Here is a 26,772-nt window from a genome sequence, read left to right as displayed (position 1 = left end):
TTTTAGGGCAAAGTCATCGTGAATGAAAGTGAGAAAGACAGCCTTGATAGCAAAAATAAAATGCCAAATAGCATTCTGTCATTAAATACCTAACAGAATATATCTGAACTTCATGTCTTTTGAAACCAGCTAACCATATATATGGGTCTGTGATCTTGGATTCTCCAATTTTCAAGTCTTGCAACATTGCCCTAACTCATTGTACTCTAGGTCAGGGTTTCTCAACTCCAGAACTATTGGTTCAAAGGGAACAGATAATCCTTTATTGTAGGGAGGTGTCCTAATCTTTGAAGGATGTTAAAGCAGCATCCCTGGCTTCTGTTCCCTAGCTACCAATAGCCCCATCCCCTGCCCCAAGAAGTTACAATGAAAAATGTCTCCAGATATCACCAAGTGTCCTAAGCAAGAAAAATGGCTGACAGTGGAGAACTCTAGAAATGATTCCTTTTAAATCCATTTTTATTTGAACCAAAATATGAGAATAACTAAAGGTTTATAGTTAGATGGTTTGAGTTTCATTTAAAACTGTCTTTTCAACAAATGGTGTTGGAAAAGTTGGATATCCACATGAAATAAATAAGTTGGACCCTTACCTTACACAACATAAAAAAAAATCAACTCAAAATTGATCAAACATTTAAACATGAGAGCCAAATTTAGAAAATGCTTATAAGGAAACTTAGAGGAAAAGCTTCCTGACCTTGGATGTGATAATGGTTTATTGACTATGACACCACAAAGCATGAGCAAGAAAAGTAAAAATAAGTAAATCAGACTCCATCAAAATTTAAGATGTCTATGTATGCAAGGACACAATCAATAGAAAAAAAAGACAGCTTGAGGAGAGAAAATATTTGCAAATTATTTATTTAACAAGGATTAATATCTAGAATGAAAAAGAACTCCTACAATTCAACAACATCCTATCAAAAATGTCCAAAGGACTTGAATATATATTCTCTAAAAAGTCTATTCAAATAGTCAGCAAATACATAAAGAATTTTAACATCACTAATTATTAGCGAAATGAAAATCAGAACCATAATGATGTGCTACCTCACATCTACTAGGGTGATTATTGTAAAAAAAAATCAGAGAATAACAAACAAATATTGGTAAAGACATAGAGAAAATGAAATCACTGGTGCACTGTTATATTGTCAAATGGTACAGCTATTATGGAAAATATTAAGGCATTTCCTCAAAAAAATTAAAAATAGAATTGCAATAGGATCCAGCAATTTCACATCTAGGTATCTGCCCAAAAGGCTTGAAAGTAGAGTCTCCAAGAGATATTTGTACACCTATGTTCATAACAGCATTATTAACAATAGCCAAAAGATGGAAGTAACCCCAATGTCCATAGAGAGATGAAAGAATAAACAAAACACAGCTGTTGCTGAAAGCTGGAAAGAAGGGTAAATGTGGAGTTGTTTGATTGGTACTGGGTTTTAGTTCTGCAGATTTGCTGCTAAACAAGGTGAACACAATTCTTCTGAACTGCACACTTAGAAAGAGTTGATAGTAAATTTTATGTTATTTATTTTACTATAATTAAATTTAAAAAAATAATATTAGAGATAAATTAGAGAAACAGTTTTCTCAGATTTGAAAATGCAAACTCCAAAGCATGATCTTGATCAGACCAGGGCTTTAAATATGGGTTATCCTTGAATCCTGGAATCTACCGGCATTCTGAAAGAACAACAGCCTATCCACCAGCTACCACTATAATTTACCTTTGCTATTTAAAAATATGGCAAACTTAGTTATTATTGCATGTGTTCTTAAACTTCAGAATAAACAAATGTTCATTAATTGCCAACTATGAGTCAATTATGCTGTTGGAGGGAAGTTACCTAGAATGTACAACTCAAATCTGGGAAAGTAATGATGGATTCTTGGGCTAGGGTTGTAGCTCAGAGGCCCTGGGTTCGATCCTCAATACCACATAAAAATAAATAAATGAAGACATTGTGTCCATCTACAACTATAATAATAATAATAATAATAATAATTATTATTATTATTATTATTATTATTATTATTATTTCTTGTAACTCTGCAGCACACCACTATCAATCATAGACTAGTTTTGTAGTTAGGACCATGGTGTTTGGAATCTGAGTACCTAGATTTGATTTTTGACTCTACCACCTGCTAGCTGTGGTATTTTTGCCTCAGTTTCCTCACCTTTAACTAATACTCTTCTACCAATCAAACCTTATTCATAATGCTGCTCTGAGGATCAAATGAATTACCACGTGTGAAGCTGTCAGAGCACTGCTTGGTGTATAGGAACAGCCACTCACTAAACAAACCCACGAACATGCATTGAACTTCCAACCACAGAGAAAACCCTGCCTAGAAGCTTTGAACTTTTGCTCAAACTGTGCCCCAGAACCTACTACTTAATCCCCTTAGAAAAGGGGATTCCTAGTTGTTTGACTATTTCAAGAAAATGTTCAAGCTCTTGAAAATATCCTCTCCATCTGTGATGACTGAGAACAGATTGTTAAATAAAGAGAAACTATGACGACTGCTAAGCTTCCTTGGACTGGGCTCGCAGTGTGGTTACTTCTCCTGCTCTGGCAGCTTCAAACTACACAGAAGGAGTAGGGAATAAGCTTTGTCCTCATGGTGTGCACACTATAATTATTTTCAGAGAGAAATGAACCGATAAAATCAAATTTTCTTCCTAGGTTTAGAAAAGAAAAAAAAAAGGCAAAACAAATCCAAAGTTTTAAAAGCATCTCCTCTATCAGACTGGAGTCATGGATAGAATTATAATGATGCTTTCTGAGAAGAAGTCTGAGCTGCATTACAAATGTGAAATCTTTTATGAGGACCAGATGGAAACATTAAATGCCTAGAGAATTTGAGAACTTGTTAAAAATGAAAATCCTAATCCAAACACAATAACTATGTCTGATGTATGCTACTGCAAAACCAAAAAAAAAAAAATTAGGACATAAACTCCTTAAAAGATTGCTTTTCATTGAAAACTAAACAACCCTTAAGAGTTCACAACTGGAGACAACTTGGCTAAAACATTCTGGTATGGTATGGAGGTTCAAAAAACAGCATCTGGGCCTGAGAAAAATGGTAAAAATGTCATTCTTGATACTTTTCATTATTATGAAAAGGAATACAATGGTAAGTATTAGGTCTTAATTAACAATGAACTCTTACCTGAATCTCAGGAATAAAGAGATTTTAAATGAATATAACCTAGAAAACCATGCATAAATCATTACCTTTATATCAAAAACACAATGGGTTGTTTTCATTTTGCTAATATCTGTGGTACAACTGTTCATATTTTCATTTTTTTGACAAATAATCTAATTTTTAATAATTCTGATAATTCTAGTTTTTTGATAAATGATATGTGGGTTCATTCCTTGGGGGTCTTTATTTTCAAATGTTATGTTATTATAGCCCCCTGACTGCCAATCTCATTGGCAAAATACAAACTTAAATAAGTCTGTCCCACATGCAACCAAAATATAGACGCCTCAGAGAAAAAAATAATTAAGAATTTGAACAGCTACTTTCCAACTATCATGTTCAGTGAAACAGCACCCGTCCTCAAAGCGATGAGGCTAATAGAATGACTCCTGGTTATTTTTTCTTCACATAATGCCCTTGAAATAACATTTACAACTGTGATTCTCTTTTCTGAAAATACTCATTTGCCATTGCTGTTTCAATAGCCTGTCTGCAGCACACACAAAAAAAAATTAGCAATGGTTTTGATCTATGTATAACTCCTTATGCACTTATTCAATGAATGTCCTTTTCACTTCCACTGATTCATGACATATCGGTGGCATGATAAGAACCACTGTTCTAGTGTGAGTCAAAGAGATGTACATCCAATTAAAGAATAAATACTCACTTATTACCAACCTGCAATGTGACAGATTTATTCGACTTTCCATCCATAGAAATAGAGCTAAAGGACACACTAGTTCTTTGAATATATTACATTGTTGAAGCAAGGGGACAAAAAATGATTAATCTTTTAACGGTAAGGCTGATTATAGCATCACAAAAACTCTTAACGGGAGGAAGAATGGAAGAAAGGCCATGAGATGAGATTTAGAAAATCAATGAGAAATTATACAGGAGTAGTATAGATTATAGAGGGCTAATCTGTAAATATAAAGTGAAGCACTGGACATGTGAAGAAAGAGAAATAATGTCTACTGAATGCTTATTTTGTGTCATATTATGTGACCCAACCTTCACAAACATAAAACAAATTTGATAATATAGTAGGAACAATGGGAAGAAGACACTGAAATAGTCATTTGCTTAAGTTCCTACAATATAATGAAAATATGAATTTTGGCAGGAATAGTAACATTAATGATTTTTATTTTATTTTTCTCATTATATTTCAACTTATCTGTTTATATGTCCCTCTCATTCAACTAGGAAGCTAAATGCTTAAAACAGCCTGCAATTCATTTATCACTTCATTCAAAAAATATGTATCAGTTGCCTCCCATATGCTAGCTTCTATTCTAGCTTTGGGGATTCAGCAATGAACAAAATAAATAAGGTCTCTGTCTTCATGAAGTTTATATTCTAGTAGGGGGATTCAGACAATAAGATAGATATAGATTAGATAATAGGTGGTATGAATATGAATATCAACATTGATATAGATATTTATATATACAAATATAGGTATGTATGTATACATTAGGTCATAAAAGTGCTATACAGAAACCAAAGCAGGGTCAAGAGTGATAGGTTATGGTAGGGAGGGTTATGTAATTTTGATGGCCAAGAAAGTCTTCTACAGTTAGGTGAATTCAATCAATGATCTGAGAGAAAAAAGAAAAGGATTATGCAGATATCTGGAAGAAATCCTTTCTTGATAACAAAGAATAGCAAAGCCTTGATAAGGGATGCTGCTTAGATTGAGGACCAACAAGTAAACTGTTGTGGTCATAATGGTGTGAGGCAAAGGAAAGAAGCTGGAGAAGTAATTAGTTGAGAGAATGGAGCCATGCAGGCATAAGTACCTGCACATTGACCCAAACACTTAAGTGAGGTGAGATGCTACTAGAGCATTCTAAATGGGGGAATGGCACAACTGCTGAGACATCATTCAGGATCAAAGTGGCAAAAGCATGGGAAATACATTGTAAAAAGGATAGTGTGAAATTAGGGAGATAGGTAGGATGTTAATTTAATAATCCGAGGACAAGGTAATGGTGACTTGAATCAAAATGTTTGGCGATGAGAAGCTGTAAGATTCTGATTTCATTGGAGAAGTAGAGCTTGTTTATAGGATTTGGAATACAAATATCAGGGGAAAAAAATACAGCCATGCAAGACTCCACGACTTCTAGGCTGAGCAGTCAGAAAACTGGAATTTCATTTTACTGAGTAGGAGAAGATTGGGAACAGACTGCAAGGAGAGTAAGATGTGGGAGTGGGGGGGAGTGAAAACCATGATGTCAAATTTGGCTGTTTTGACTGTTAAGAAAGCTATTGGAAAGATCTAGGTCTAGAGTTCAGAAGGAAAATAAAATCCTGGCTAGAGCTATAAATTTGAGAATAATTAGTATACAGATGTTACTTATAGTCATGGATCTAAGTGAGATACTTGGCCTAGAAAATGACTGTAGACAAAAAAAAAATGGAGGAGAAGAAGGAAGAAGAGGAAGTTGGAAAGGGAAAAGGGGTAAAATGAGGTCTACATGCTTCTGGGACATTACAGTGTTTAGAGTTTGAAGATAGGAGGACAACTCAGCTAAGGAAACTAACAAAGAGCAACCAGTCCATGAGGAAGAAGAGATATTAGTGTCCTGGAAGATAAATAAAGATAAATAAAGACAATGTTTCAAGATAAAAGGAGGAATCAGCTGTACTGTTTGCTGCTGATGGGCTGAAATCAATGAGGACTAAGAGTTGGTCAGAAGATTTGTCACATGGATGCCATAACCTCAGTAAGAACACTGTTAGTGGAGATCTGAGGAGAAACCTTGATTAGAAGTTTCCAAAAGAGGACTGAGGAGAGGAAATAAGAAGAGCAGTAAAGAATCCATTTATGGGAGTTTGGCTATAAAGGGGAAAAGAAATAGGGCAATAGATGATCAATGACTCAAGAATATAAGTCACCAAATAGAGGCAGATTCAAGACTCACACACATCCAAAAAAGGGAATAGCACTATTGCTCTTCTAAACTTGTCTCATAATCAGATTGGCATTGCTTGGTAGCAGTGGAAAAGCCATTATATTTTGTACTTGCATAATTTTAACACTTTTATATGTGCAAATAAAGCTATTTCACACGCCAAGTGACCACACACTCTCCTATCAAAGGTCCTTGGTGGCAATGTGAATTGTATTAGCATCATCCAATAATAAATATTTGTTTACTGGCATTTATCATTAGGTAATGGGCTATATAAAAGCAAGAGGTTCTGATGCACTACTGCATGTAGTGTGACTATAGATAACAATAATGCATTCTACATTTCAAATTAAACAGTATTTTCAAAGTTTTCACCATTAAAAAATGATAAATGAAGAGATAAACATATTTAACATGATTGAAACATTACTATGTAATGTTTACATGTGTTGAAACATGACATGGTAACCCATTAATATGCACAACTTTCATGTTTTTATGTATCACTTAAAAATTTAAAAATCATTTTTTAAAAAAGTGAAAATGCAAGCCAAACATCAAAGTTAACTCACTATGGAACGTCCATCTGGGGTTTAACCTTTGAGTAAGTACTAATGAGCAAAAATGCAGCAACACTCTAAGAAGCCCTAAACACAAACTTCTTACCATACAGAGTACATGGCAAAAACATTTCTAAGATTCACATAAAATATAAAATTTACTAATATATTTTAAAGCTAAGATATTTTTAAAAAGTGAATATGTATAAATATTTTTAAGAAGTTTTTCTTTTTCTTCTAAATGCCTCTGTCATTTTACTTTGCAGAAAACCAGACCACCCCATAAACATTGGTATTGAATATTCATACCAAAATTCATAAGGTAAGGGAGGTACAGTATAATTACCAGTCCCAATTGACAAAATAGTTACTAGCAGAAAATATATGTGTACAGGCTCCCAAGACATTCAGAATTAAGCTGGCATTAAAACTCAAATCCCTTGAATTCCAAGCAAGCATTGTGCTTGTGAAGATAGCTCCTTCAAAATATTAGACCTTGCAAAGTTGTATTCAGGCAAAGCAGCTGCTTAATTTAATCTACAATTTCCAGATAGGTTTCTAAAAATCCTACTTTTATTAATTTAGACAACCAGAAGCCTGGAACAATTCTTGTAAAAGCCTCAAAGTATTTTATTTTTCACTGTCACTAAGTTTTGAGTTTATTCGAGGGACTATTTTTCAGTAACATACCAGTTCATTTAAATACAATCCCATGTCTTAAAGATATCACTGTTATCTGCCTTTAAATTCCTAGGAGAAGAATCAGGCTGATCAAAGATAATGTGAAAAGGAAGTCTTTGTCAAAAGAGAAGAAATAACCTTTATTTTCCTGCTCTCATCCTTGAATATTCTTGGAAATGACCAAGAAATAAAGAGCAATTTGATTTAAATGTTGTAAAGTCATCCAGATAAAGGTTAACTACAACTTTCACTGCAGTACATATTGCTCATATGAACTTGTTATTATCTTTCTGCAGGAAGTATGAGAATGATATAAAGTCCCTTGGAGGTAGATAAGGTCCAAAAGTACCATTTAGTCTCACTCCTGTCTCCACACAGTCTCTTACTTAAGTGGAATCATACAGTAGAAATTCCATTTGCCTTTCATAAAATAAATCTGCACAATGATTAAGGTATTGAAAATGTTTATTAACAGAATGTTCTACACATAAAACCCAAATACACTTGCAGTATTGAAGTGTAGTACATTGCTTTTTAAACAATTACTAATAGTTCATCATTATTTTCTGTCCAGTAAATTTATCTTCCTGCACCCATGTTTTCAACAATATTTGTAAATATCATAATAAGAGAAATAATCATTACCGTTTATCTTTAATTTACTGAGTAGGAAATTGAAGCACCCAAAGAGTAAATAAGTTCCCCTTCCCCTCTCAAAAAGTAAAAATATGTAAAAAAAAAAAAAAAAAAAAAAAAAAAAAACACTTTGTGAATGGTAGCACCAGGATGCATGTCTAGATATTTGACTCTCTAGATCCGAGGTGCTTTTCCAATGCCTCAGGAATAAACTTTCTTATATAAACAGGTCAAGGGGAGGTTAGATTCAACTCACTAGGAAAAACAACCTAAAACATTTTAATACTTTGAAAAGACTTTTTTTTTTTAGTTTAGTAGAAATTTATTGCCATTTACTTAAAGAAATAATGTTTCATTGATACTAGTTTTATTAATGAAGAATATTCAAGAAGATAAGTAGAATTTTAAAGAAGAAAGATTATTATATATGGCCAAAGTCATTTACAATTATCTCTGTGAAGAATGAAAATAATTTATACATAGAAAAAAATTCTTTATAACATGTTTTTAAATTTTTTTAGTTTTTGAAATTTCACTGGACTTTAACTAAATTTTAATATGAGCTTTAGGACAAAGTAATATCTTATGAAGCTAAGTCACATCTGAGTGGTCTAAAAAGAGTGATTTTAGGATTACTACAATTGCTCAATCAAAGCTTATTTAATTAAACTATGGCATATAAAATATTTAGTTAATTTATGTTACATATACTTTTAAATGAGATCATAATGTCTATGTACATTCATGAACTAATGTCTGCTGGTTACCTGTCATTGGGCCATGGATTGTACCAGTCATTTTACCAACATTACTTCATTTAATCTACTGAGATATAGGTAGTATATTTATAATTTGCAGATGCAGAAAGAGGAACTAAGTTAGACTAAATGTTTTGCCTAAAACCTTGTGTCTAGTAAAATGTGAAGTTGGAATTCAAATGCTATACTCTTAGGACCACACCACCTGGCTTCCTGAAGTCCCTATGTTGTTTTGGTAAACATGAGCATGCTAGAGACACACTCTATTTTAGGGATAAGCTCACATCTGGCTAAGTAGGCTGACTGGTGAGGGCAAAGGCCACAGTTATCCCCATAAAATTAAAATTTGCATATGGATTAAAGTATAAATCTCAGGGGAAAGTCTTGGGCCGTTAAGACACCTGCAAGAGAACCTTGGTGCTCAACGTTTATGTGTTCTGTCTTTTCGGATCTCTCTTTAAGAGGCATAAAAAGTCATGATGGTGAGATAAAGGTTTCCCGTATGAACTGCTGGGGTAATTATGGACAAATAAGCCACAAAAGCACTTTAAGGTCCTGTGAACTGCAACCGTTAGAGCTTATTAATTTTGTAGAGGAATAGAAAGGATGGCAAGAAGACATTTTGAGATAAATGAGTTTTTGATGACACTGGAATTCTTCCCAGGCATTTGTTCACTGAATCTATATTGGCTTTTATATGTGGGATCCTGAAATAGACAAGACATCTTCTTGTTTTGTTTTTTCTTTTGCTTTCAAGTTTGTTGGTGCAATGGGATGGACTGACATCAAAGTGGTTCTCACCATATCTCTTTCACACAGTGGATAATAATATTTTTTTAAAAAAATATATTGATGATAGCGAAACAAAGCTATGAAGTTTCCTATTGGAGATATAAGGTATTCACATTGGGGCTTCTGAAAATTAGTGCATTTTTGTATGATTTAGCTTGGCTCATTAGGATGCTATTTTACTTAACAGTAAATGAATGATAATTGTGTTTCTCCAGTATACTGAATGGTCACAGTCTGGACATTATAAATTACTTCTTTACAAACCCATGTGCACTTTGACTCTTTCAAATTGGCACATTTCATACACAAAGATACTTTTCAAAAAATAAAAATGAATTCTTGCTTGTCAATCAAATCTGACAATACTGTGCATGTTTGTTAATGTTTAGAGATTCAGTAATATAATTAAACAGCAACATATATTATGTGACTTATAATACTTGAAGTATTATGCTAAGTACTTCATTATCTCAAGAGAGAGATAGCTGGCTAGACAGGTATGTTTTTAAAATTAAATTAATATTTAAAACTATTTGAACATAAGTTTATTTTATTCATTTTGTAAATGAAAGTATTGAAGTTTAAGACAGTTAGTTGACTATCTTTAATGTAATAGTACAGAGAAAATACTGATACACAACCTAGTTTCCTTGACTCTAGATAAAGTGGCATGAAAATGGTCAATAGTAAAAAATAAAATTCAAGATGACATCAAATTTATACAATAATAGGGGCTGGGGCTATAGTTCAGTGGCAGAGTGCTTGCCTTGCAAGTGTGAGGTACTGGGTTTGATCCTTAGCACCACATAAAAATAAATAAATAAAGACATTGTGTCCATCTACAATTAAAAAAAATTAATTATATAATAATAAAACCCTGTGTGTAGTTTAGGATGCTGTATAATGTTCCATACTAATGGTCAAGTTAAATAATTTTAGAAAAAGAAATTGCATCCTTTCTTAGAAAAGGAAAGTTTGAATGTTTACAGACATCCTCTTAGAATTCTTCTAAGCCTCCACTATAACTGTTTCAATAGTCTAAAAAAGTGGGGCAACTAATTTATTCATGACTTCCAGTAAGTTAGCACACTGTTAAGAATTAAACTCTTTAAATTGGGTATAAGAACATACTGTTGGAATGGAAGTAATTCCATACTGTTAAAATATATATTAGCCTCTTTCATCTCCAAAATACCACTCTTCATCTGAATCTTCAATCAAATATATATATTTGTGTATATATATATATATATATATGTATATATAAATATATATATATAGAGAGAGAGAAAAATACAGAGATACAGAGAGATAAATATGTACAAATAATAATAATTAATAAATTAAAAAAAACTAAATAAAAGGCACTCAATGCACTAACCTTTCAACTTCTGGAAATTTTATATTTTCACTACCAGTGACCTCTCCTTGATTCACATATATCTCTGTCCTCTTTCTTTATCCTGTTGCCATTGCTGGACATATTAGATGCACATGATTTTAACATTATCAACTATCTAGAAATTTCTGTAACTCTATGAAGCAGAGCTACACTGCTGTTTTCTTTCCCCCCACTCATTTCTTTCTTAAACTTGTGGTTTTCAAGTACATGGAAATAATCATGGAATCCATGTAAGGATCCTCTGGAGTTCTCCAACTCTATAGTTCTCCATGTGGCTTTGCTCAGACACGGGACAGGGAATAGAACATTGATGTTCAAACACTGATGTTCCAGAAAACAGAGTTTGAAAAAAGCTCTACTTAAAGTCACACCTTTGTTTCCAATCTGATCTTTTGCAATGAGCCTGAGTTGTAAGAAGGAGGAGGACAAGACAGCCTCTGTCTGTGAAAGAGTGTCACAGGCATTTTCTGTCACAAAGGTCTTGCAACACAGTCAGTCCTAGTCTCCCTCAAAGGCAAAATGCGTAAGTTCTAGCAAGAAGCAATCTAAGAGAGTCAACAAGTTACATTTTTAAATTTTTTAAATGCATTATTCATATAGAACCCTGTGTGTAGTTTAGGATATTGTATAATATGTCAAACAAGTTGTATCAAACAAATTCCTAGGAGCAACAAAGGTTTCCAACCTACCAAATCAGAAAAAATGATATGGAACCAAGTGAAAGTCCACACCTAATCATGTCTTTTCTAGAGGGTTAGGGTTAGTCATTCACACTTTCCTCCATCTGCAAGTCAAGGACTTTACTTCTAAGCCCAGGAAAATCCCATTAAAAATCTCACATTACTGAATCTATTGCTAGAATTAGTATTATAAATGTTGCATCAGTGCAAAAATGTAATTGAACATTCTAATATATAATACGTAAACACTTAGAAGTCAAAATAACAAATAGATTTCTTTGTTCACACTAACACTCAGACAGTTAATGAGAGATGCATAGAGTTTTCCTGAGCTGAAGCACCAACTGTGCTGTTTGATGCATGAAGAATAACCAAATAAACAATTCTTCAGTGCCATAGACAAATATTGACTTTATAGCACTACAGGCTAGGTAGTATGATTTGTACATGGTGGCTTAATTAAATAGGCTACCATGTTAAACACTTAGCCTCTAGTAAGATATTGTAATTAAATCTGCATCTGCAATATCATAGAACATAAAATAAGAAGCAAGTTAGAGTAGTTCTACTGGCAGAAAAGGAACACAGCTATTAAGAGATGGATGACGTAAGGGAATGTTTGTAGAATTAGCATCAACTAAGCTTCCTTTCCTCCTCCTTCATATCAGACTAAAGGAAATATAATATAAAAATAAAGAGCCAAAAACAAGAAACCATGTTCATGCTCTCTTTTATTTTCTTCCATAAATAATTTTTAAATACCAGCTTTTCTTATAGTTTCCTGGGATGTAGAAAACAGGACATAATCCATGCCCTCATTACAATTTGGCAGAGATAAAGACAATAAAAGGAAAAACAATATAACAAAGAAGCATGTGTGTAATGTATGTTCAGGTAAATATAAATGCCAAGAAGAAAAATAGAATAAAACACTAGAATGTGAAAATGTGCTATCTTAGTGGGGAGGGGGGCGGTCAGAGGGAAGTAGTTATGGCCTTGCTAGCTTGATATTGAGTAGAAGCCTGAATGGAAATATGAGAGTGAACCATGGCAACATCTGTGGTACTAAAGCCTCCCAGCAGAAGAAAGCCAGGTGCAAAGGCCCAGAGGTAGAAACACGCTCGGTTTGTTGAAAAACAGAAAGCCTCACATAGTTAGAAGACAAGGGATGAGGTCAGAGTCAGCCTGAGGCCAGACAATGTAGGGCCTTATAAACCTCAGTTAGCCTTTCAGATGCTTTTCTAAGAGCCTCTTAAATGCCCCTAGCATAATGTTGCTGTGGCTTGACAGTGATGTTATAGAAGGAAACATTATAAAATCCAAGGAGAAAAACTGGGAGATAATGAAAGAGGAAGGAATGCAAAAATGAAGGCAAATAGGATTTTGCAAAAGGATCTTAGAATTTAGCAGTCAGGGGCTGGGGTTGTGGCTCAGTGGTAGAGAGCTTACCTAGCATGCATGAGGCACTGGGTTCGATCCTCAGCTCCACATAAACAAAGGTATTGCGTTCACCTTCAACTAAAATATAATTTTTTTAATAAAAGAATTTAGCAGTCAGGCAGCAGGCAAGTTTCCTGGGCTTTGTTTCGTCCTAGGAGTTTTTACCATTACTTTACAAAGCCCTTTTAACAATAAGTATTTTAAAAATTCAATATATGGAGGACTTGAGGACACTAAAAGTCAAGAGAAATACCATTTACAGACTTACTGATAAAATTTTTGCCCTTATTAAAGTAACAGACTCAGGATATGAAGTACAGTTTTCTACTGGTATTTGATTCAAATTGTGGACTAAAATAATTCCTGTTTAAGAAAGAATAAAGAGGAATCTGCATTTAAAGCATAACATAAAGCACTTCTAGTAAATTAAGACAGAGTTAATAGACAGGGTTTTCCCAAGATGTACCCATCCTCCTATGTACCTTTGCTGTGGTTGTTTGATACATGGGGTGGGGGTGGGGGTAGCATACCAGACAGTCCAATGCAAAACATAAGCTGTAGGTGATAAATCCAAGGGATACCAAGTTCACATACTTTCCCCCCATCTACCATAAACAGTAATTTGTTAAGTCATAAAGAATGTCATAAGCACAGTTTTCAATGTTATGGGATTTACGATGTAATTAGAATTCATTATCTCTCAAATGCACATTCTTCTTTCTCCCTTTGCCTCTCATCTCATCCTCCAATCCATTCTTCTCTGTCTACAAAATACAGCTCCAAAGTAAAAACCATTTATGGCAACCTCTTCTCTCAACCTTGCAATCTCCCCACTGATGTTGGACTAAAGCCCCAAGTCTTGTTCCTGATATTGGAAGCCCAAAGTATGGCTCTGGTTGACTAGCATAGTCTTATTTTCTACATTTCTCACCTTACAATTTAGACCATAACCCCAGTAAGCAATGCCCACTTCCCCATATTTGGAGTATAATCTTAGTCTAGCCACTTTCATTTTCTGTAACTCTGAGAAAATTACTTATATTCTCTAAGGTTCATTCCTTTGCCTATAAAACAGAAATAATAATACAGGTTCAGTCTCACTAATCCAAAATTCCAAAATCCAGAATGCTCCAAATTCTGAAACTTTGGGGACACCAATATGATACCTCACACAAGCAGAAAATCTCACACCATGAAATTTTGTTTCATGTATAAAATTATTTAAAATATTGTATAAAATTACCTTCAGGCTATGCATGTAAGATGTATATGAAACATAAGTGAATTCTGTGTTTAGACTTGGGTCTATCCCTGAGATAGCTCATTATGGGTATGCAAATATTCCAAAATCCAAAAAAAATCCAATGTTTGTTTCCAAACATTTCAGATAAAGGATACTTAACTTGTAGTACATAATACATGGGCTTTCCATTGGTATTAAATGGGTAAATACATTTAGAACAATGTCAAACACTTTATAAGTGCTGAATAAATGAGAGCATTTGTAATTTATTTCCTTGCACTCCCTCCAACCAGGGGGGGAAAAAAAGCCCTTCCTGCCCACTCTTCTCTTGGAAAACTTCTATTCATTCTTCGAGAGCCCACATAAATGGCATCTTTTGTCTTCACCTTCCCTAACATATTGACTCATTTTCTAATGATAGTCATTTCTTCTGTGCTTAATGATATGTTGAACATTATACTTCAATAGCATTATTCACACTTCATTGATTAGTTATTAATGCATATGTGTCTTGCAGCTGTTATATGAACTCCTTGAAGGCAAAAGCTTCTTCTCCTTTTGTATCTTCTAAGCCCAGGACAAGGCCTAGAGGATAGTAGGCTCTCAACCAATGTTTATCTTCAATCAATATTCAGTCAATATGTTTTCTTTTTATTCTCCTCCAATTACTCCAACTTCGTCATACCACATATAAGTTCCTTTATAGTATAAACATAGCCTTAAACTTTAGGATATAAGCTATAATATTTTTACATTCAAATATTAGGTGCAAAAGCCCATTTCATGAACCTTTGTTAAAACAAGAAAAGATTTTCAGGATGTAGGTAGAACTAAATGAGGGAAAGGAAAAAGAATACAAGCTTTTTCTCTCAGTCACTGCCAACCAACGCCAGCTACTCCCTGTATGTAAGCATGGACAGACAGAGGATGGTACTCATCTGTATATTTGCCCTTCAAGCACACTGTGGGCAGGTGTGCAGTGGGGCCTGGATGGATTCAAGATCATCACCAGCAGCTTATCTCATGGAGAAGTGATGACTGAGGTTGGGACATGATTAAAGGAGGGAAGTTTGAAAGAGTTGGACACTGTGTAGCAAGTACAAGGCGAAGCAGCTGGCCATACAGCTCAGGTAGAATGGCTTGGAAGTTGTCACCTTTGATGTGGGGTTAGGGATAAATAATATTCTGACCTGAGAATTCCGTCAATAATCTCCTGACTCCCTATTCAGCAATGAAGAACATTCCATTAATACTTTGTAGTGTATGACATGTTTTTTTATTTATATATTGTCACATCCTGGAACAATGAATGGAGCATCCACTTTGGGGATTTCAAAGAAGAATTTAGAAATCTGGGTGGTGTTCAGAGTCAAAATAATGACTAATGGAACTGAAATACTTAGAAAAAGCTAAAGTAATTCAGAATACCTTTCATATCTGCAACATGTAATACTGGAAGAAGCAAATTTGAAATACAAAACTTAAATGAGATAACACAAACATTTTGGTGAAAAACTTAAACTATACTAGATGTTGGAATACAATTGGCTCAAATCAGAATTTTTGCTCTTCATGTTCATAGCAGGGTTCAATTCTGTAAGTTAAGTGAATAAAAAAGAAAATTCTAGGACCAGTTGATAATGAGTTTCAGATTCATGCAGGTTCTTACAAATCTTTTCTTAATATCTACTGAGGGGGGTGGAAATAGATTATATATTACATAAAAATTATATAGGTTAACATGAGGGAGGATTTTCCAATATCTAGACTATGAAATAGTAAAAGTGTGTATGTACTAAGGAAGGATGCAAAAATGTTTTCTCTCCCATCCTAAAAGTAGAGCAGATTTCCCTATGTCAAAGATGGAGTAATTGTGGCTCTATCTAAGGGAAAAAGGAAGCAGTGAGATAATCACCCAAATCCCTTCCAGATTTGGGATTGTATAAATATTCTGATTGTAACAATACATTGAATATCTATATTTCTTCAGATATTTTAAAAATAATCGAAGAGTTAGAATTTCACAAATGTTTCCCACATCTGCCGCCATTAGTCCATACTTCATAACTTGGGTTCTCAAACCAGGACTACACATTCATCTAACCAAAATATGAAATCTACAAATAAATCAAGATTTTAAAAAACTGTCTAGTGGATTAAGATATAAACTGCATCCTCTGCATTGTTTAGCTTCATCATGAAAATTACTTTAATTTTGATGCTGGAATCAAAACAATCCAATTCCCTTAAAAGAAGCCTACTGTCTACTGTAAAGTAATAACATGTTTTTAGAGACTTCTAAGTGCATATCTTGGAATTTCTAACTTAAATGGATGGTTTGGAAAATACCAATCGTTGATCATAAAAGGCTGGTTACACTTCTTTATGACAAAGAGACAAAAAATAAAGTACTTATGCTTTTATTTCCTTGTGTAACTATTTCATATGATATGCAAAAAAGCAGCACATAACTTTTAATATTTGGAAAGAAATTATTCAAATAGATAAGATATATGCCTATTTTCCAAAAAGAGATTTTTATTGCTTGCTTTATGAAAGTTAACTTGAAAACTGTTAAGCACTTAGTCAGATATAAAACAATAGAAATAAATATAAAGGATAACTTAATCAGGAGCTGGAAGCAAACTGTGATAGAGCTTCACTAAGAAACATAAGAAGGGGAGTATATGATTATGAGGGGAAAAAGGATGAAAATGAATCATAGTCATAACTGAAGTTATTTTATAAGTTCGATGATTAATGAATTCTTCAAGCCTATACTATGGTTCACTATACCAAAGTTATGTGCTTTCTTTTTTGGGAATTGTGGAAAATTTTGTTTTAACTCACCTAAAAGAGGATCATTTTATTAGCATAAGTTACCTCAAGATATCATTAAATTGTTCTTTTTGCAACTTGCAGCAAGAAAATTTGTATAATGCATGAGTAAAACTGGCTCTTTAATCATTCTAAAATTTGGGTTATTTTGAAAAGAAAAGAAACACCAGTATTTATAGCTCTCTGTTCCTAGCACATCAAAAAAAAATCTATTCTAAGAAAAAGAAAGGTCACATTATTATACTCAAGAATTGAAACTATCTTAAGGAAAATATTACCACAGTTTTTTAAAGATTTACCATCATTTAATGGTTAAATATTCATTTGAGTAGTAAGGCATATGCACATATTAATCAATTACATATTTTCTATATATGTTCCTTTCATGAGAACTAATAAGGAATACTCTATTTATCTTACCCTATTCAGTTATACTACTACTCAACAAACTACTTGAAAATACACATCTTGTTAGGGGTAAAGTATGAGAAAGAGGATTTCTTTGAATCAGTACATACTTTTATTATAAACCTTCTCTTTCTACAAATGCTATCACCATCAGTAGGTTTTGAAAAAGTAATCACATATTCTAAAATAATAAGATTTAATTCATCAAGGAGATGTTTAAAAAACTCCCCTAAAAAGCAAACAGATACATAACAGTCTACAGTCAGAAAACAAGAATAACCATATCATATTTAGCCAAGTAAAGTACACATTGGCAAACCATGTGGTGTTCATCAAAAGCAAGCTACATCTTTCTATGGGTAACTTTAATTTGCCAATATGCCATGCAGTAGCTTAGGCAGACCAACATTTCAGATGAGTAGAAAACAATTCAAGTGAATATTAATTTTTGAAAATCAGATATCCTCAGTTTGTGATGCTGATTGGCAATCTAGTGTGCAGACACAAAATCAATGTGTTAGAATTGCCTTTAAGAGGCACCAGCTCCCTTTAATGCTATGGTCCCTATTAAATAAAACTGAAGGACACATAATTAGTTTTGAAGGGTACCTTGATCTGAAAGAAAATATATCCTTCAAAGAAATCTGAAATGGCCTAGATTTTACAAGTCCAGGTTATTTAATTTCACTGTGCTTTTCCTTACATGACATTATCAGGCTGGTTTAAGGAAATCATTCTACTGTATTTACATTTCTTGTAGCACATATATTCAAGGTGGCAAGCTGGGTGCAATATTTGCAGAGGGTTCCTGAATTTATTTACTTGGCATTTTCAAAACATTATAAATTTTAAGTTAACTTTCTAAAACAACAGGTTCTTAAACATAGCAGCAATTTGGAATCATAAATAAAAGTAATTAACTGTGCAATTCAGAAGTAGTAACTTAGTTTTCCTTTCCTTAAGTAGTGCAACGATAAAAGTCAATAAATCAAAAACTCAGGGGCTTGTACACTATAAAATATGGGAATCTTATAGCTTAAGTTGGACTTTATGTATCCTTTTAACAAATAAATTAGAACTAATATGAAAATATTCATTCTAGTATCCAAAATATACTATTACAAAATCATCAATAACCACAGAACAAACAAAAAAAAGTCACCTATCACTTTAACAGAGTCTAAACAAAAATCTCACTTCTAAAAACTCCTTTATTACTGCATGAATCTAGAACTAGCTACATATTTTTATAAGCAGCAATTTTAAGGAATCTCTACAGTTAGAGACACATTTCATTTGGAAACAGCAGGTAGCACCATGACAATTTAGCACACAGTGCATTTATGATTTCTTCAGCTGACCCGGTCTCTCCATTCATTTCACACTTGTGCTATTTGGAACAAAACTCAAAACGTTCCCATTTCCAACATTTCTAAACCACGGCTGCTAATGAATATGAAAAGCACTAGAGATACCTCTATGCCCTGTCTTACCATGTATGAGCCACAGTGAAGCGACGACGCTGCCGGATGCTTTTATTCACCAGCAACTTTCTGAAAAAGCATGGTGAGTTCCTTGGCGAACTGCGTGGAGAAATTTTGGGAGATGTAGGTCTGTTTCCCGGTAGTCTTGGAAGCTCAAGTTCTAAGTGCATTTGCTCCTTGAAAGTCTTAATGCAAACCTCAGACTCAGAAGCAGTAAGTTCCTTTGAAGAATTTTTTGCTGTCATGTCTTGTATGGAGTGCTAGCTTTCACCATCCAAAGCAAACCCCTCAAACATAGCAGAGACACTGCTGTAGGTTAAAAGGCTGATAAGTCTGCAAACTCTTTAATTTGGGAAGCTGTGGCTCCAAGGTTGGAGCTGCTCAGAGCAAGAGCAGCACACTCGAAGAATGGCAAGTCAGGCTGTCACAAGGAGCTTTATCAGGCTGGCTTTGCCTCTGAAAATGCGCCAAAGTGCTTCCTATGTCAGTAGCCTCCTTGTGGATGAGGTTTGTCTGCAAGCTACACACTGACACTCACTGAATTCATTCAGCTGAATATATCAACTCATGAAATATTCATAAGGGCTCCTGATAAATCCTTCACATGTATTTTTTTAAAATCTTATCAAATGAGCTGCATCCACTACCCGATAGTAAGCCAAACCCAGTTAGTCACCTAGTCACTTATTTGCACAAAGAACAGAACTAGAATCCGTCCAGCATGTGAAATGTTTAAAGTCTTCATTCAGAATTATCTTGCTCTGTAATGCACACAACAGTAACTCCACCTACCAAATGCTATTGGCCCAAGATTATTTAAACAACTGCTCTCTGTTTCCCCCTTAAAAACATCCTCCATCTCTAAGATTTTTCACAAAACGTGTGAGGCTACTCTTCTCATCACAGTACGAACAGAATAAATCAAGGATTGTCAAAAAGCCTCGATAAAACAGCCTTCTAAATTCCATTTCTGATTCAAAGAGCTCATTTGCTGATTTTTTTTTCCCTCCCTTCTCTAAAAGAGCCAGAACAGCATCAATATAAAAAATGTCAGTGAACAAGAAAACATTAGATTTGGTTCCTTCCCCCAAGGAATTTCAAGCCTAATTTTTATTCCAATAAACATTACTCTCATTCTTCTGTTTAAGCTCATTGTTGTCCACAGCAGCCACTCTATGTTGAGTATAAAGGCAAAGCTTCCACAACTGAACTGCAGGAAACAACTGAGAAAATGAGTGCTCCCAGTTAAAGTGGGAGTCCAAAGTCAGCCACCACATATGTGTTGGTGAGTGTGCAGGTAGGTGGTTATATGCCTACTTGAGACGTGTGCGCACTGTGTTCACAAGGACTGTAAGTGACACATATGGACAGGGGAGTCCAAAATACATCTCAAGTCCAAAAGCAGATCATTATAACTTGACATTTTATTTAGTACTGGCATGCAGCTTCTATACTTTAAAAAGCAAATTTACATAGAAACAATATATATCATGGTGCTTGAAGTTTCTAAATGTTGTGAAATGTCTATACCAGTAATGATTGTCACCAGGACCACCCTGATCTCAAATAAATCTGACAAAGCAGACTCGGGCTAGAAAGCAGGATTGAAAGGAAAGGGATGATTCATAGTACAATTTAGGTGAAAAAGGAAGACATTCATTTGCTCTACTAATGGGTAAGGTCTTCCACTCTCATAAAATCATTCATATATGTCAGATTATACTCTGTCTTAAAACATGCTAAATATCTCACAGTCTAAGTAAGAGCAGATCATCACCTACACATAGGACAATCATCCCACACCAGATCATGGGGAAGTGGTTCAAGCTTAATAGGAAAGGCTTAAACTTCCAATTTTAGCAGGCACTACCTTGGGAAAGCTTATCAATATTCATACCCCATTTGAATCAAATGTATGATATGTCAAGATCATTGTATTTTCTTGAGCAACTAATAAAAAATATATTCCAATAATTAACTAGAATACATTATGAATAAAAACATAATCATGGAATTTTAGACTTGTGTTGAATCCTAGTGACCACTTGGTTCATCTCCTCATTCCAAAGCAGGGAAACAGTTAAGAGAACTAAGTGACCTATGCAAAGTCATACTGAGTTGATGTCACAACCAAATCTAAGGCTCAGGTTTTCTGATTCCAAATTGAATGCTCTTTTTTTTTAATTTATTTTTTGTTGTTGTTGTTGTTTTTAAAACATTACATCTTTCTTAATATATCATGTTTCACAATTTGATTCAGAATGGTTATGAACTTCCATTATTACCCCGTATACAGATTGTTGAATCACATCGGTTACATCAGTTACATTTCCATTGATTTACACATTGCCATTAATCCAATAACAAAGTTGTGATTTTGGCCAAACAGATCCTAGTGTATATTTTTTTAATATATGGAAATATTTTAACTGTCCTATTTGAGAAGACATGTTATTAATAATATCATGGGAGAAGATATGGCTGATGCTACCTACTATTTGCTGTATTATGAAAAGTCAATTTGACACTCATCCCCAACAAAAATAGGACTGAAAATTGGGACATGAGATAATGTGATTCTGCTATTACTTAAAGTGATTTAATAATAAAAATAAAATATCAATTTGAACTCACTAAAGCTACTTTTCATATTTACTTTTCAAAGCTGCCAAAATACAGTGAGTATTTTAGGGATTTCTTTCCAAAAATATTATGGCAATTGTCACAATGCAGATCTAGTTATATGTAGAAACTGGGATTCATAACAGAAAATGCTGATGTAAACTCATCGAAAGCAAAATAACAGTGCCATTATATACCTTGCCATCCTTATTGCCAATTCATGAGATATTGTGTGACACTCCACATCATTGTTCCCACCTTACATCCTATTCCAATGTCCCAGTTAAAGATGATTTTAGAATCATCCTAAGAACTAAGGTTCTCACAAATATGGAAAGTCCATTAACCTTAATTCTAAAAAATATTCAGGAGTATCAAAGACAGTTCACTGAAATATAAAATTAAAAAGATAGTCAAACAGTGCAAAAATCTGAATTCTTTATCACTGATGGGAATAAAACAATGCATGTTGACAGGTAAATGCATGAAAGTTTGTTTCCCGAATCAAAATGCCAAAGTTGGGGGAGAGGGGAACATAGTCAAATGCTAATATCAAAAATGAGTCAATAAGGCAAGAAGAAGGAGATGCTAAGAAAAAGTAAACAAAAGCACAGTAAAAGAAAACGGCCTGAAATTTTTAGCAAAAAAAAAAAATACTGTTTTGAAGAGAACAGGACAGAAAACAGAGTTTATGGGCCCCTGTGTAGTATCCAGGAAGGAGCTAACAAGTAAAGCGAAAAACCTTCCTATCCATATATAATCCTTGGCACTTGTCACTTCAAAAGGAGGAATGAATAATTCTCAGTTTATCAGTGTACAAATATTTTCCCTATGAATTATTTGAGAATTCTAACTATAGCTATGTCTTAGTATTAAATAATGAAAATTCCAATATCCATCTTCTATCAAAGCAATAAGAATCAAGAATTTATCATAATAAAATAATATTAAAATTTTAAATGAAATTATAGTCAATAACAATCAAATAATGTATTACTAACAAATATTATGAAGATTGAAAACATTCCATTTTGCTAAAGTGAAAAGGAAAGCCAATTAATTATAAGCAAAGACAATTATAAATTTGTAGTAAGAACATAATATTATGGTTTAAAATGTTTTTAAAAGTCAACAGCTTTGTAATAAAATCAGTTAAGATGAAAATAATTACATTCTCTTTATATTTAGTATCCATTGAACTTTAAAGATTGAATTGGAATACATTTTCTCTGAGTTGGAATTTTTAAACTCTCATAAAACTAAAGCATTTTACAAACATAAAACTGTAGTTTGTAATGATATTTTACCTGTATAACACTGACTTCAAAATAACATTACTCTCATGTACTGCAAATGCAAAGCAGGATATTTGAGAAGACAGAATTTATTCAGAAGTTTCTAAAAAAGGGAATAGATTTAAGACTATCAATATTAACAAGTAAATTATTAATGATATTATTTCACTGTCTAGTTCCTTTTTGCTAAAATAAATATCATCTGAGTACTGCCATGAGGCTCTATTCAATTAAAGACACTTAAATGCCCTTTCTTCAGTCAAAGGCAATGTAATGAGTATGAATGAACACCAGCCACCATATAAAACAAATACATGGCTTTACACATCACTGCAGATCACAACTTCTCCCAATTTTTCTATTTCAGTTTTAAGAAACTGAGCTAAAGGATTATTCTAATATGATTGATGTTATATAACATCAACTGAATGAAAATGGTTATTTAGACATCTCGGGAAAACACATTAACTGAGAAATCTCAAGAATGAAAGGGATTATGGGGCTGGCAGTGTTGCTCAGTGGTTGAAACCTGAGGCCAGGTTTCACTCAAAGGCCAGGTTTCAATTTCACTGGGTTGAATCCCCATCACTATCCGCTCCCACAATAAAGGGTTATGGAGATATAACTTACATTTAGTACAGACCTACTGGGTATAGACATGGCAACAAGCATTCCAAGAATTGTTTTCATTTGACCTTCCTAAACATCTCAGACAAATACAGTTGAAATTGTTGATTTGACTTCTTTATATTGTGAGATCCTTCAGGGCTGGGCTGAGTCTGTATTTCTAGTATGTGAGACAGTCTGGCAGACAGCAGGCATTCAATAGCTATTGATGTACATTATTTTGTCCACTTTCAGATAAGAACAACAAAATAAAAAATTATATAGCTATTAAGGAGTTGATGCAATAATCAAACCCAGGTCTTCCCACTCTTATTATAGCATCCATTCTGTTATACTTCACCAATGCTACACAATATTATCATAAGAGAACACCACTAATGGGACAGGCAAGGAAACATACACTTCCAGAGTGCTCTAGTCAGACCACTGGCAGTTTATCTTCACAAGAACTAGGTATCCTGAGTCTAACAATATCTACCATGCTGTCTTTATAAAATGATGTGAATGCTTCACATTTATCCATATGATGCTACGCAATCACTCATCATTAGTGAATTGGCGCTCCAAAAAAAAAAAATCACTTACAACCTGCACCTCTTAGTAATGACACCTGATTCCTAGGGAAGAGGAGGGAAGCCTGTATGTAGATGCTTAAGCATGATGACATGTTTCTTAGAAATTGTAGTGTCAGGAAAGAACTGCCCATTCAAAACCCTCCAGAGATGCCTCAAAACTCAGTGGAATAGTCACAAAATAGTCCTTGGGGACCAACATGGGCCCTCCTATCCCCATCTGAAGTACCCCTCTGACTTAACCTCCTTCTACTCTCCCAAGCTCACTCTGCCCCAGCCATACCGACCTTGTTCACTGAGCAGGTTGTTCAAGCATCCTTTTTTTCCCAAGACATCTGCATGAACTGCTTCCTCATCTTCTTCCAACATTTGCCTAAATAGTACTTTCTTCATGAGTCCTCACACAGTCACCCTCTTTAAAACTACAATCTCCCCTATTTGGCTTAATTTTCTCAATAGTATTTGTCACCATGTATAAGATAATAAATATCATTTAATTACTTGCTAATCATCTGTTTAATTCCCTTAGAATTTAAGTTTTATAAGGGAAACGACTTTTTGGTTCACTCATTTCTATAGTCCTAACTCCAGAACAGTGCCTACCCCATAGTAAGTATTTAAATTAATACTTTGAATGAGTAAATCACTGATCTTCTCCGTGAAGAACAAAAGGGAGGGGGCATCAAACAAAACTGGATAAAAATCACTTTCTCCAGTTATAGCAAGAGATAATGTTTATCATTTTAACTATCTTTTTTAAATTGTTATTGTTGTTATTCACATCCTTACTGTAGTGCACAAGTAGAATACAGGTGTTGTAGTCTATTCATTAGGTGGTATACTAGTAGGATAGACTTGCCAAACCCTCTCCTCATAGTGCTTTTCTGGTATTGGCAGAGTAATTAGCTGCTTCTTTCACAAAGCACATTCTGAGAAGGAAGATCATGTAGAAGAAAAATGCTAAGGAAGTTCCTCTCTTTGTTTCCTAGGTCATTGTTAACATCAAGTTATATTAGCAAGGATGAGTCAGATCCTTAAATGCAAGAAGAGAAACTGTTCCCATGGTAGGTATTTTAAAAACTGTACCAAAGCGGGTACTCTAGTTCCCAAAGATAATACCAGCCTGTCAGCAAATTGCCTAAGAGGGTGATTTCAAATGAATAAAATATCAAGGACAAAGGCATTTAATGTTAGAAACAAAGTCATATTTGGGAAGACCTCTTTTTCTAACATGTGCTTTTATCTTTTCAGTAGGTTCTATCGTTCTGCAGTCTTCTATGAATTAGGTAAGAAAAGAATGGTGCAATATTGATCCATCGTTAAAGATTTCAAAGGCAAATAATTACATAATTCTAATTTACTGTGATGCTACGAAGATTATAGAAAGAGTGTACCCACATATGAAAATGAAATGAAATTAAAACCATTCCATTACTCCTGAAAAGAGAGTATGTAGGGATTTGTTTCATATTCACATTTGCAAACTATTTCACAGCAATAAGATTGTCCTAAATTAATATTTTAATGACTTTTTAAATGGTACATAACAATATTTCAAAAAATGCTTCAGAAATAGTGAGTCAGATCAAAATTGCCTCACTTAATGTCAATATTTGTTTATTCACTGCATATATTGCTAATTTTTGTAGTTCTTTTTATTCTAATTTGTTATATATGACAGCAGAATGCATTACAATTCATATAACACATATAAAGCACAATTTTTCATATCTCTGGTTGTATACAAAGTATATTCACACCATTCGTGTCTTCATACGTGTACTTAGAGTAATGATGTCCATCTCATTCCACCATCTTTTCTAATTTTAAATATGTTTATATTAGAAATCTTTGTTTGGGACTGGGGTTATGGCTCAGCAGTAGAGCGCTTGCCTCGCACATGCAAGGTCCTGGGTTCGATCCTCAGCACCACATAAAAATGAATAAATAAAGTTATTAAGAAAAGGAAAAGTAAAATGTCTGTTAGAAAATATTTTTAAAAAAGAAATATTTGTAAATCCAGTAGCATTAATGATGATGGCTTGCTGGTTTATAATGAAGAAAATAGAATTTTTTTCTATCAAGACTTTCCATGAAATCCTAAAATTAAGAAGTAACTCTAATTGCATGTAAATATTTCATTTCACTAAAACCATGCAATATTAGCATATTTAAAATCATATTGAGATATTTTGTATGTAAGCATGCTAAACTTTATAGCAAAGACTTTAAAAAAGAATCTATTTTAGAACACTTCCTTGATTACATTTTCATCTTTGTTTTGTTTCAATTTATCATGAAATAAAACTGACTATATTCTTACTCTCAGTACACTGTTCTATAAAATCTAACACAGGTGTGGATTCATGCAATCACTACCACAATGAGGATGTAGAATAGTTATTTCATCTCCAAGAAACCTCTCTCCTGTTACATCTTCATATTCACAATCTTCTGTCACCCCTAATTCCTAGAAACCCCCACCTGTTCTCTATCGTGACACTTGTACCTTTTCAATAGTGTCAGCTAAATGGAATCATACAATATTTAAGCTTTTGAGACCATCTTTGTTCACT

At 33.8% G+C, this 26,772-nt stretch overlaps 1 protein-coding gene across 5 annotated transcripts in view; it reads right to left on the bottom strand.

The window, feature by feature from the left end:
• Nucleotides 1-26,772, bottom strand: part of Pde4b (phosphodiesterase 4B) — a 513,928-nt gene that overhangs the window by 323,296 nt on the left and 163,860 nt on the right. The window contains exon 1 of one of the 5 annotated variants that reach the window (XM_005332387.5): nucleotides 19,090-19,627. The exons of the other annotated variants lie outside the window; for them this stretch is intronic. Within the exon in view, the coding sequence (XP_005332444.2) occupies nucleotides 19,090-19,325 (236 nt within the window). The 5' untranslated portion in view covers nucleotides 19,326-19,627. Of the gene's footprint in view, nucleotides 1-19,089; nucleotides 19,628-26,772 lie in introns of those variants that run through there. 5 annotated transcript variants of the gene reach the window in all.

This window comes from Ictidomys tridecemlineatus, chromosome 11 (assembly GCF_052094955.1).
Source record: "Ictidomys tridecemlineatus isolate mIctTri1 chromosome 11, mIctTri1.hap1, whole genome shotgun sequence".
In the NCBI taxonomy this organism is placed as follows: Eukaryota; Metazoa; Chordata; class Mammalia; order Rodentia; family Sciuridae; genus Ictidomys; species Ictidomys tridecemlineatus.
This window is presented reverse-complemented; position numbering and strand designations above follow the sequence as displayed.